We start from the raw sequence: 13,474 nt of genomic DNA, 5'->3' as shown, positions 1-13,474 counted from the left end.
ATTTTATTTTATATACACTATAGTTTCATTAAAACACAACTACATGATCATTTTGATATAATTACAGCTTCATTGTACAATATACACTCAAATATGTGAAATGTTATTCAGTTTCATTTTATATACACTGCAGTTTCATTTCACTATAACTACAGTATCATTTTGATATAACTGCAATGTCGGTTTAGATATACTGTAGTGTCAGTTGGTATTTAATACACCAAACAAGCGGACTCCGTTAACTATAACGGTGGACTGTTTCTTTACTTAAAGAAACGACACCGTTTTTGACCGTGGTGCATGTCTATGATATAATAACTGGGATTAGGCCGAGTTGGTCGAACCACAAAAAAAAAAAAAAAAAAAAAAATCTGTTTCTCTTTATTCACTGCATTATATTTCCACTTTTATTATCCATCATCAAACATTCAAACCAACTTTTCTAACAAGATAAATGTGTCAATATATATATATATATATATATATATATATATATATATATATATATATATATATATATATATATATATATATATATATATATATATATATATATATATATATATATATATATATATATATATATATATATATATATATAAAATTAGGTTCTGGTGCGGTTAGGGTGCCCAGGTGCGGTTGTGCGGTTTAATCTGGGCCATTCATCTCTCTTAAATCAATGTCCAGGATAACCAAAATTTTTAAAAAAGGCGCGGTGGCAATTTTGTAATTTTTGCATCTAGGTCAAAATTAAGGTGAGCGGATCTGTGATTAATGTGCGTGAGTTTTGTATATAAGATGCGTGAGTTTTGTGCGTAAGGTGCGTGAGGTTTGTGCTTAATGTGCGTGGGGTTGTGCTTAACGTGAGTAGTTGTTAAAACTTAAAGTCTGTGAGTTAATACTTAAAGTGCGCGGGTTTTGTGCTTAATGTGCGTGAGTTTTATACTTAATGTGCGTGAGTTTGTGCTTAATGTCAGAGTTGTTGAAACTTAAAGTCTGTGAGTTAATATTTAAAGTGGTGGGTTTTGTGCTTAATGTGCGTGAGATTGTACTTATTGTGTGTTGGATGAAGAAGCATGCATCACGTCTAAATGACCAAAAGCGTCTACCAAAACCAAAAGCGTCTACCAAAAGTGCGTCTTCTTGTCCAACAATGTGCGTGGATTTTGTACTTAATGTGCGTGAGTTTGTACTTAATGTGTGTGGGTTTTGTACTTAATGTGCGTGAGTTTGTGCTTAAGATCTAATAGTTAAGGTGCGTGGCTTTCTTCCAAACACGCATTTTTTTTTAATTTTCATTGATTTGAGCCGTTGATTTAGATTTGATCAACGGCTCAGATCTAACCGCACAACCGCACGGGAAGCTATACCCGCACCTGAACCCTTCTATATATATATATATATATATATATATCTACTATACTAATAAGAGCCCAAGAGAGTTAGGCCTATAAAGGGTAGAACAAATGGCGGTCAAATTTTTTAATCAAATGAATGGCTCAGATTGATCAGATTTTAATTTTTCCTTAAGATTTCCTAATTTATCCTTAATGAATATAATTATCCGTTAACTTTTCCGTTAAATATTATCTTTTCCGTTAATTTCTGTTAGTTCACCGTTAATTTACTCATTGATTTCAATAAGAAAGGTCTTAGGTTCGAACCCATCCCAATCAAAGTTGGCATAATTAGTAATATATTTTACTCTTATTAAATTAAATAATAATTTAGTAGCTACAACAAAAAATAATACATATGCATTTCTTTAATTTAGAATTATGTGTCTACAATGCCTTTATTTAAAAAAAAATTTATTCATTATCAATAAATTAAATAAAAAAAATAATTTCATTAGTTATATTGTCTTTATTTTTCTCCAATATAAAAATTCTTTACATTCAAAATTCAAATTCATCAATTGATTATATTTGCTACATTGTCCCTACAATGTCTTTATTAAAAAAAAATTATTCATTATCAATAAATTAATTAAGAGAAATAATTTCATTAGTTACATTGTCATTATTTTTTTCCAATGTAAAAATTCTTTACATTCAAATTCATCAATTGATTATATTCACTACATTGGCTATTATCTTTTTTGTGCACTATTTTTTAATTAAATATCAAAGTTATAATACAAAATAATGCTATATATTTATTTACCAAGTATTCTATTAATACCATGAAAAATTTTAAAAATTTTAAATTAAGAAAGCCAATTATATTAACTACTTGAGAGATTTGTTGACAAAGAGAGTATTCAAATCACACAACAAATTGAAGTGAGAAACTACCCCGCAATGTCCTTGTTTGACAATCCGCAGTTTGCGGTTAGCGTTAGCGGATTTGACTAGCGAATTATATCAACGGTTGGTAAAAAGATATTTAAAAAAATTAGCTATTTAAATTAACATTTAAAATGACCTAGGGTATAATAATAATAATAATAATAATAATAATAATAATAATAATAATAATAATAATAATAATAATAATAATAATAATAATTGTTTTAATAATAATTTTTTTTTTTAAAAAAATATAGATGTGTTTTGGGGAAATCATTTTCAAAAACGTTATGAAAATATTATAAATTGCAATGTTTGTATTTTCAGTGGTTTGGAAGAAATTGTTGCTTCAAACTGTTGAATAACCAAAACACTTTCTTTAGCATTTTGATATTTGGGTTACATTATATTTACTAATCGTCCAATATCTTTGGGTTACATTATAATTAAAATTTTAAAATTTTACTACATCTAAATTCCTTAAATTAGGAATTTCTTTATCCATAATAATTTATTCAACAATAATGGTTGAACTAAATGAACACTGAGCAAAATACCTAAAGGATTGGTACCGTTGATTCATTCATTGATCTTGTATATATGTGCATTCATTAAATATATATATTAGAACCCTTTGCAACAAAAATACTTGGTTACTATTTAAAAAAAGTTTAGTAACAATTATAATGAATCTCCTATAATACATTGTATTCATATACTATGAATTACATATTTAAATAAACAAATTAGACATTAAGTTACTTATGTTGAACTTCTCATATATAATCTTGCATTTCTATACTTTCAAATATTTATTTAATTATAAATATTGGATATAAAAAATGACCGTCAAATTATTAAATCAAATGAATAATTCATATTATTCAGATTTTAATTTTTCCTTGAGACTTCCTAATTTATCCGATCCGTTAACTTTTTCATTAAGTACCGTTAATTCACTGTTAGTCTAATTATAATATTAAAATCTAATATAGAATTATAACTACAACATTAATCTAATTCTAATATTAAAGTCTTAATAGAACTCTAACCACAAATCCTATTGCCGGAATCTTCTCAAACAATATTAGTATATATTTAATATTTTATGTTTTAATTTTTATTTGCTCTCCCTCATGTCCCGTATTTGGTTTCAACCATACCCATACAATTATTTTATTGACAATTATAATCAACCTTGACTATATTATCTAGTATTTGTAAACTTAGAATTACCAATTTAAATACACAAACTCAACATTCAATTATCTATGCATGAACAATTCTAATATAATCTTGCCTTGATATACTTTAAAATACTTATTTAAGAAAAACATTGGGCATTATCCCAATCGCGCAATGCGCGTAAAAAACTAGTATATATATATATATATATATATATATATATATATATAATTGCACTCAGGTGCGAATGCTTCGCCCAGGAGCGAAATAGGAATGGATTCTGTCCATCCACGTGTCCAGATCTAATGGATGAGAAACACTGATTTTTTTTAAAAAGAGCGGTGACATTTTCGTAAATAATTGAACATCAAAGTGCAAGTAAAATGTATTACAAGTGCATGTAAAATGTATTATAGGTGCAAGTAAAAATTTACACTGAGTATCAATACGAAGTGCACCTATAGTTATAAGTAGTTGCACCTAGGTGCATGAATGTTTGCGGGTGATTTTCAGGGATATTACTACCTGCTGAACTCCGATCAATGAATGTTAACAAGGCAAAATTACATGCACTTATAGGTAAAAGTAGGTGCACCTATAGTTATAAGTAGTTGCACCTATAGTTATAAATAGTTGCACCCATAGTTATAAGCACACCCAGGTGCATGAATGTTTGCGGGAAGTGAATGCTAACAAGGCAAAATTACATGCACTTATAGGTGAAAGTAGGTGCACTTTTAAGTGATTTTACTTGCACTTCGATGTTCAATTATTTACAAAAATGCCATCGTATTTTTTTAAGCTATTAGATCTGGACACGTGTCGCGTGTTTATTCGTTCGCATATTCCTTCCTGGGCACTTATTTGCACTTGAGTGTATCCATATATATATATATATATATATATATATATATATATATATATATATATATATATATATATATAAAGGGTTTATAAACATTTTCGCTGCACAAAAGTATCTAACGTTTGCAAAATCATTAATTTACAAAAATTTTCAAAAAACTAACAAGTCTATTCACACCCGTAAGATTTGTTCACACGACCTACTAAAAATTAATTTTGGTCCTGTCCCTATATTTTCACCAAATACACCTGCGAATAAAAAAAAAATAAAAAAGAAGAAAGAAAGATGTCATATTGCAACAAAGGTTTACAATTCCATTGTTCATGGGGTGATAATAACAAATGTTTTGTAAATTAAAGTTAAGAGTATATTATGAAATGATTATAATACAAGTATTAAAATAATTAGAGCTACATAATTGAGGGGTGAAAATACTATTTTTTCCCTTTGTATAAATAATACCGGATTTCACCAAATTAATTAAATTAAATTTATTGTGTTATCATAACGGAATATCAGGATCTTTTAATTTTTTTTTTAATTTTTTTTTTGTTATTCACGTGAAGATTGTTTTTTTGTTCAACAACTTATTTGTTAAGATCACGTTTTCCGCCCTCATTATGTTGTTCTTATTTTTCGAAAAGTTGTGGTGCTTTTGGTATAAATTTTAGGTTTCTTTAGAAGAAAATCAATGTATAATGCTAGCGATTGGTAATACTACTTTGGGAAATCGTCTCCGTCGATCCTTCAATTGTTCTCGTTTGTATCTCTTTTCCATTCCTATGTTTTTTTCCTTTAAACCCCCTATTTCAAGTATCCATTTCTATGTTTTTGAAGGATAACCCATAAATTTAATTAATTGCAGGAAATATGTCATATTTAAGTCAAAGCGAAAGTAGCTCAACATCGAAAAACAATAAGCAAAGTTTTGTAAGTAACAATGAAAGGAAGATGAAGCAGAAGAAAAGTAGGGAATATCCAAGGAGATCAAGAATGAAGAAGCAAAAGCTTATGGAAGATTTGGTTGAGGAAGTTTTTAGAATGGAAATTTTGAATGTGGGCATTGCTAGCATGGCTACTGAGATGGAGGTGAAGTGTGCAATTTTGGAAGCTGATAATAATGTTCTAAGAGCCCAAGTAATGGAATTGACTAAAAACCTCAAGTCTTTGAATGATTTGATGAAAAACATTGGAATGGCTTGTGGATGGGTATGTTTCTAATTAATCCTTTGTGTACAATGCGACAACTTATTTCAATTTCTCCAGATCGACTTGTTTAATTATATTAAATTATGAACTCATTGTTTATCTCCCTTAGGCATTTGGTCCAAGACGTTTACATGTGTTATAATTTGATAAATGTTTTTTGTTCCTTATTGTATGATCAAGTGTTTCCTAAAACATTATCTTATACATGTTTTTGAACTTAGCATTATTGGATTCCTAATTGTTCTCTAATCTCTTGTTATTACTCATGATGATTAGTTTGCACTAAGGTAAAATACTAGTTCGATCACTCCTATTGGTGGGTGAAATTGAGCTAAGGTAATCTGTGACACTCCCATGATTTACTTTATACTACTCTAACACCTGGTGATTCCATTCCCATAACACAGGGTTTGTTAGGAAATAAGCACAACAAAATCAAATGACTCTACACTGGAATTCTACTCAGTTTAGTGGTGGTAAAACTTAATACACATTAGAGATATATATCCTCCTAAGATGTATATTACTTTGAGATATATAGCAATTTTAATTATCCTGGTAAGTTACTTCAGATACCACAACTATCTATTTTTGTGTTTAAATCTGAGAAAGTTTTTGTGATAGAAGTTTATCTATTTCTATGTGTGACAACTAAATTCTCGTTATTCTTGACTTACATTATATTGCAACATAATATAATAAATGCATACAACTTCACCGTAAACACACTAATGTGATGTTTGGTTTGTGGAATATATATATTGAGAATGGAATGTCATCCCGCTGTATAATAGATCTATTTCGTTGTTTGGTTGGAACAAAATTTCACGGAATGAGCTATATATTTCTTTTACCATGGGAATAGCCATTCCCAAGGTTTTCCTTGGTATTAGATATTCCTATCCCATCTGGAAAAAATGTTTGTTATTAATCCAAAAATACCCTTATAAATCATTATAAGTACATATATTCTCAGGTTTTCTTCAAACTCCTATGATTAATTTGTTGACTTCCATCCATCATCCTTAAAGTGGGAATTTAAATTCCAGTGTTTGGTTGACAGGAATAGAATTACTGAGAATTTCAATTCCAATATTTGGTATACATGGGAATTGAAAGGGAATAAGTAGTATAAAGTTCAAAATGCCCATTGTTGTTAAAAGGAAAGATCAGACATTCATTTTAGGTTAAAAAAGAGAAGGGTAATTTTGTCTCATCAGTATTTTTTTCCTTCCTAAAATCCCGGGAGGGGGGGGGGGGGGGGGGGGGCATGAGATTTTAATTCCATGAAAATGGGGGAATTGCAATTCCCTCCAACCAAACTACGGAATTTAATGACCTTTGGAATTAGGTGGGAATTAAGTGGGAAGGGAATTTAAAATCCCTCCAACCAAACGCCCTGTTACGCCCTTAACAGGGCGTTTGGTTGGAAGAGGGGGAATTACGTGGGAAAGGAATTGCAATTCCATGGGAGATGAATTACTGGGAATTTAAATTCTAGTGTTTGGTTTACGGGAATAGAATTACTGGGAATTTTAATTCCAATGTTTGGTATACATGGGAATTGAAAGGGAATAAGTAGTATAAAGTCCCAAATGTCAATTATTGTTATGGTATTAATTTTAGGTTTAAAAAAAAAAAAGGAGGGATAATTTTGTCTCATCACTAGCTTTTTTTCTTCCTAAAATCCTAGGAATTAAAATACTGGGGGGGGGGGGGGGGGGGGGGGGGGGAGGACATGGGATTTTAATTCCATGAAAATGGGGGAATTGCAATTCCTTCCAACCAAACTAAGGAATTTTATGGCCTTTGGAATTAACTCATTAAGTGGGAAGGGAATTTAAACTCCCTCCAACCAAACGTCCTGTAAAAGGTACATCCATTTTGTGAAATTATAAAAGGATCATACTTTCTTTAACGTCTCCTACAACGCACCTCCACTAAACCACTATTAGAATCAAATTCGATACCGGTATTTGGGGTTGGGTTTAACTATTCACAATTAAACAACACCACCTTTTTTAATAGAGTATTTGGGTACTCAATTTCAACCTCCTCTTTCAAAGTGCTAAAGAAAAGCGATTCACCATGTGACAAATTTGTCCCATTTATGGAGGCTCTAAAATTATTTGTTGACTTTCGAATACAATGTTCTTCGGTTTGAAACTTGAAATCATTAACCACTTACCCATTAAAGGCTCGAACTCTATATTCATTATAGACATCTAATTCTAAATTAAAGAATACATATATATTATTTTTTGTTGTAGCTACTAATTTTTTTTTTAAAAGGAGCTACTAATTTATTTAATCTAATAGGAATAATAGAGTGGTGTATTTACTTTTCATCCACAACAATGAAGTCGTTGATTTTTTATTTCCATTTGTTATTGAGATAAATTGTTTTGGGAGTTTGTCAATGACAATTGCTATAAGAGTTTTTTGCACTTTTGGTCCCACGACTATAGTGGCATTGGCAGAATTGATCCACGACTTTTGAACCTTGCAATTTTAGTCCACGACTATTGATTTTTTTACAAAAATGGTCCTTCTGGCCACTTTTCCGTCAAAATGTCACCGGAAGAAAAATTTTCCGTTTTTAGCAGGGGTAAATTGACATTTGACTTGTCTCCAAAAAAAAAAAAAAAATAAATAAATAAATTGGCATTTGACTTAAAAATAAAACCCCCCCAATTTCCCGAACCCTACCTGCGAACAAGACAACAACAGTCACAAATAGTCGCTTGGATTTCGTGGCTTGATTCTCCAGTGTGAAAAATTCAAGAATGATTCCGCGTAGGTTGAGGAGTGATGGTAAGTTTTCAATGTCCAAACTTTTAGTTTGTAAAATATTTGTGTCTATATTTGTGGGTGTTTGTATGATGTTATTGCTATGAATTTTGTTGATATGTCTATACTAGTTTCCAGTGTATTATATACTTTTTGCCTAGTACGAAAAGTGCAGAATATGCTTTTATATTAAGTGTATTGCAAACCTGTAGTATTATAGATGGGGACCATGTGTTCTGGGGACCAGTAATCAATTTATAATGTTTACTTGTAACATGTGACATGTGTTCTGTGAATGGGGACCACACTCCAGTGTCAACAGACCTTGGAGTTGTAAAACTAGAACAAATGGCTTAAATCAGGCAACAGACCTTGGAGTTGGAAAATTGGAACAAATGGCTTAAATCTAAATATTGTATTTCGAACCAGTAAATGCCTTAAATATGGTTCAAATATTCTTCACAACCATTGTCTGGCACCATTGAGTTACCATATGTTATTTCAGTACCCACAGACATTTCCTTAAAAAATTGTGATAAATATTTAAAATTGCCTAGTGAATTTTATTACAAGTGAACATATTGTTTTTGTTGTTTTGTTGTGCATAATTGCAGCAATTTGATTACTATTATGTCTTCGCTAATTATTCATTTCTTCTTCTAACAATTTGATTATTGTTTTTATAATTTAGGTGATAATGGTAGTGACGATGATGCAGAAAGTGATGATACTGATAGTGAGTATGAAATAGATGGTAACATATCAAATATTGATGACTTTGAATTTGATCAGAATGTGGATTCTACAGTTGAGTTTGGTGGGGTAGAAGGTATTTCTAGTGAACCAGTTGGTGTGAATAGTTGGGAGAGAAATTTGGACGAACCTAATCTATCTGATGATACATCATTAAAAGACTCAGATAGTGATGTAGAGGGTGGTAAGTGGCCTGTTTTTAGGGCAGCTACTGATATGAAAGAGCCTCATTTAATCCTAGGATTGACTTTTTCTAGCAAAGAAGAGTTTAAGGAAGCTGTGACCAATTATGCCTTTAACAATGGAAAAGATGTAAAAATTGTTAAGAATGACAAAGCCAGACTAGTTGTTAAATGTAGGGATAGTAGTTGTCCTTGAACAGTAACTCTAAGAAAGCAACAGAATTCTTTGAATTGGAGCATCCTTAGATTGACAGATAAACATGATAGATGTTGTTGGACTTCTGAGAATTCAAGAGCAACGTCAACTGTAGTTGCAAAGAGGTGGAGTAAGGAGATTGCACATCATGATGACTGGAAAATGGAAAAATTTAGGCAAAAGGTGTGTAAAGATGAAAAGTTTCATATTAGTACACATCAAGCTTATAGAGCAATGAAGAAAGCTAAAATTCAAATTAGGGGTAATCTAGATGATAATTTCAAAAAGATTTGGAGTTACTGCCAAGAAATTATCAGGACTAATCCTATCACAATCTGTGAGGTGAAGCTCAGTGACAATGTTGAACTTTGTGGGGGAAACAAATTCCTTATACTGTACATGTGTTGGGATGGATATAGGCAAGGTTTCAAATTTTGTAGGCCAATCTTGGGAGTGGATGGAACTCATTTGAAGTCTGGAATTGGGGGGTTAATTCTGACTGCAGTTGGACTTGATGCTAATGACTCAATCTTCCCTGTTGCATGTGCCATTGTTAAGGGTGAAACAAAACAGTCTTGGGTGTGGTTTTTAGAATTCTTAAAAAAAGACTTAGAAATCAGTGAGGGGAATGAACATGAATTTACCTTCATGTCAGATAAACAAAAGGGTTTAATAGAAGCATTTGAAGTGGTTTTGCCTAGAGTTGAGCACCGATTTTGTGTTAGGCACCTTCATGGGAATATGAAGGTTGCGGGATTTCAAGGAAAGGCATTGAAGGATGCACTATGGGACTGTGCCAAAGCAACAACTGTGCCCAAATATAAAACTGCACTTGGAAAACTTAGACAATTGGATGAGGATGCATATGTTTGGCTATCTAATAAGAGTCCAACAGAATGAAGTAGGTCACATTTCACAAGTGTTTCTCATTGTGATATGTTGGTGAACAATATTTGTGAAAGTTTTATTGCTGTAATTATTGATGCACGTAAACAACCTATCATTTTATGCCTTGGATTAATCAGAAAGCAGCTAATGACCAAGCTATTTGCCAATAGGGAAAAGGTGAGTAAGTGGACTGGCAGTATTTGCCCTAGGATTGTGGAGAAAGTTAAGATTATTGAGAAAAAAACAGCTGGTTATACAGGATATCAATGTGACACATATTTATTTGAGATTGGAGGTATGTATGAGGCACAACATAGAGTGGATTTGCAAAGAAGAACCTGTTCATGTAGAAAGTGGGACCTCACTGGTATTCCATGTGAGCATGGTGTTCGTGCAATTTGGCTTAAGCATGGGAAAGGCCATGTAACTGACTACATCCACCCCTGTTATTCTAAAGATACATATTTGAAGATTTATGAAGGATGTATTAGACCAATGGTTGGCCTATAAGTGAAAGAAATCCACCCCTACCTCCTGTGTACACTGCCAGAGTAGGGAGGCCACAAATATTAAAGAAAAAGTCAGCAGGTGAGACAGCAAGTCACAAGATAAAAAATGATGGAGAAAGAGTGGCAAGGTCTCAAATAAAATTACATTGCTCCAATTGCAAACAGTCTGGCCACAATAATTTATGGTTTATGGTTTATTGTCTATGGTTTATGGTTTAATGTCTATGTTTTATGGTTTATGGTTTCAGGCAATGGGAGCCCGTGATGTTTTAACACAAGAAGAATATGATTTTGATATTGCTTTAAGTTCATTCAATTTGGATGATCTTATACTGCCAATGCAAGAACAAGCCCAAGCAGAAGACCCCAATCAGATTCAGTTCAACCCCAAGGAGATTCGGATCAAACCCCACCAGTTCAAGCACATGTAGAAACACTTCAAGCCCAAGTTCAAGCCCCACTAATTCAAGCCAAGAACAAAACTAATTTTAGAGTGAAACTTCCAGTTCAGAGAAAGTGTTCTACCAAATCTAGTTCCAAGTAAAATTGACTGATGTAATGGTTTATGGTTTTTTTGGTAATGCCAAAACTGTAATGGTTTTTATGATTCTTTTTGTAATGCCAAAACTGTAATGGTTTATGATTTTAGGCATGTTATTTTGTCAAACTATGATGCCAAAACTGTTGTTATACTGCCAATGCAGTTTTGTTGTCTTAAAATTGTTAACATTGATTATGGTTAATACAGCAGGCTGTTTATGGTTTCTTTGTCTATGGTTGATGGATTTTTGTCTATTGATGAGCATAACACGACAGATAATTGATTGTGGGTAATCTAAAACAGCAACGGGGACAACATGCAGAAGATAATGTTGCATATCATATACAGTAGAAAGCATGATGGAAGTATTAAATTTCACTTGATCACTAATGAACTACAATTTTTTTCTCATCTTTCTACACGAGCTGTAGTTTCACAAGTAACATAATGATACAACAATGTTCAACATTGACCATAGATCTGCCAAACTAAAATGATCCTACACATTTCTATTCAACAACATGAACATTCATAATGAGTAAAAGAAACAAGAGCATTAGTCATTTGCCTAAAATGCACACTAACCAACCTAATTTAAAACGCTTCCTAGTTACTGCAAACTTCATTATCTACAAACTTCATTCTCTGTTTTTCCATCACCGCCATCTGCTGCAACTTTGCATTCTCTGCTTGCTCGTAAGCTTCTTCGAATTTCAGAATTGCTTGAGTTAACTCTGACTCGGACGTGTCTGAATCGATAGGAGGCCTTCTTCGAAATGCCTGTTTATGCTTCTGCTGCATCTGCAATGGCGTCTTGTTCGCAGGTAGGGTTCAAGAAATTTTGGGGGGGGGGGGGGGGGGGGGGGGTTATTTTGTTTGTTGTTTTGGTGAATAAGAGGAGTAGTACTATTTTTAAGTCAAACGCCAATTTATTTATTTATTTATTTTTTGGAGACAAGTCAAATGTCAATTTTACCCCTGCTAAAAATGGAAAATTTTTCTTCCGGTGACATTTTGACGGAAAAGTGGCCGGAAGGACCATTTTTGCAAAAAAATCAATAGTCGTGGACTAAAATTGCAAGGTTCAAAAATCGTGGATCAACTCTGCCAGTGCCACTATAGTCGTGGGACCAAAAGTGTAAAAAACTCATTGCTATAATTGCTGTCAATAGAGGATGATAATAAATAATTCGAAATATATGGTTACAACAGATATTGTTATAATGATATAGTAAAAATTAACTTACAAATTTCTTTAAAAGTTTTCATGCATTGCTAAAATTATGAGAATGATGTGTAAACTTGTTCAATTGGAGCTAGTGGGATGTCAACATTGTCAATTCATCTTTGGACAATGGTCCTACCGTCTTGAATCCAGATGTAGTTGTATTTCTGATCAACAACTTTGTTGTTAGGTCGCACATGTCTGACAATGATTTAAGAATAATTTTGTTTGACAAAAAAAAATAATAGTACAATAATTGTAAAGTAATGTACAATTGTACCATTATAGAAATACAAACAAAAAATATTAATATAATAATGACCTAAATCATTCCAATAATGCAAAACTATAATTGAAATATTGAGTCTCGTTCTAAATAATTAAAAGAAGATTAATTACACAACAACAAAAAAAATCTTAACATAAATTTGTTTTTTTTTTTTAATGCAATAAAATGATTTTCAAATACATTTTAACATATTCGTAATATATGTTTAACAATTATACCAACTTTGACTGGGATGTGGTTTGAACCTAAGACCTTTCTTATAGAAATTAATGAGTACGTTAAGAATAACAAATAGTTAACTAAATAGTTCGTTACTAAAGTTTATACTAACGGAATGCGGGGTTATTTAAGGGAAGAGAATAATATAATAGCGGATAGGGGCGGATCCAGAAAAGTATGTGAGTGAGGACGTATTTCAAATGACTTTAAAATTGTCAATGACAAAATATCAACCACCAATAATATGATTCAAATACATTATAAATTATATAATAATAATAATAATAATACGATATTCATGATAGACTACATGATAGTTAGGGCGCGGAGTC

At 31.8% G+C, this 13,474-nt stretch overlaps 2 protein-coding genes across 2 annotated transcripts; both read left to right on the top strand.

The window, feature by feature from the left end:
* The first annotated feature begins 5,013 nt into the window (after positions 1-5,013).
* Positions 5,014-5,642, top strand: LOC109181447 (bZIP transcription factor 53-like). The gene is made up of 2 exons (XM_019331215.1): positions 5,014-5,100; positions 5,207-5,642. The coding sequence occupies exons 1-2, from the start codon at positions 5,040-5,042 to the stop codon at positions 5,560-5,562; spliced, it is 417 nt and encodes a 138-aa protein (XP_019186760.1). The 5' UTR covers positions 5,014-5,039; the 3' UTR covers positions 5,563-5,642.
* Positions 5,643-8,336: 2,694 nt separating this feature from the next.
* Positions 8,337-10,371, top strand: LOC109181260. Its single transcript, XM_019331012.1, has 3 exons — positions 8,337-8,364; positions 9,032-9,448; positions 9,530-10,371. Exons 1-3 carry the CDS (start codon positions 8,337-8,339, stop codon positions 10,369-10,371), a joined length of 1,287 nt encoding a protein of 428 aa, XP_019186557.1.
* Positions 10,372-13,474: the final 3,103 nt, after the last annotated feature.

The sequence above is a fragment of the Ipomoea nil genome, unplaced genomic scaffold (assembly GCF_001879475.1).
Source record: "Ipomoea nil cultivar Tokyo-kokei standard unplaced genomic scaffold, Asagao_1.1 scaffold1043, whole genome shotgun sequence".
In the NCBI taxonomy this organism is placed as follows: domain Eukaryota; kingdom Viridiplantae; phylum Streptophyta; class Magnoliopsida; order Solanales; family Convolvulaceae; genus Ipomoea; species Ipomoea nil.
The sequence above is the reverse complement of the archived record's forward strand: the minus strand, read 5'-3'. Positions and strand labels throughout refer to the sequence as shown.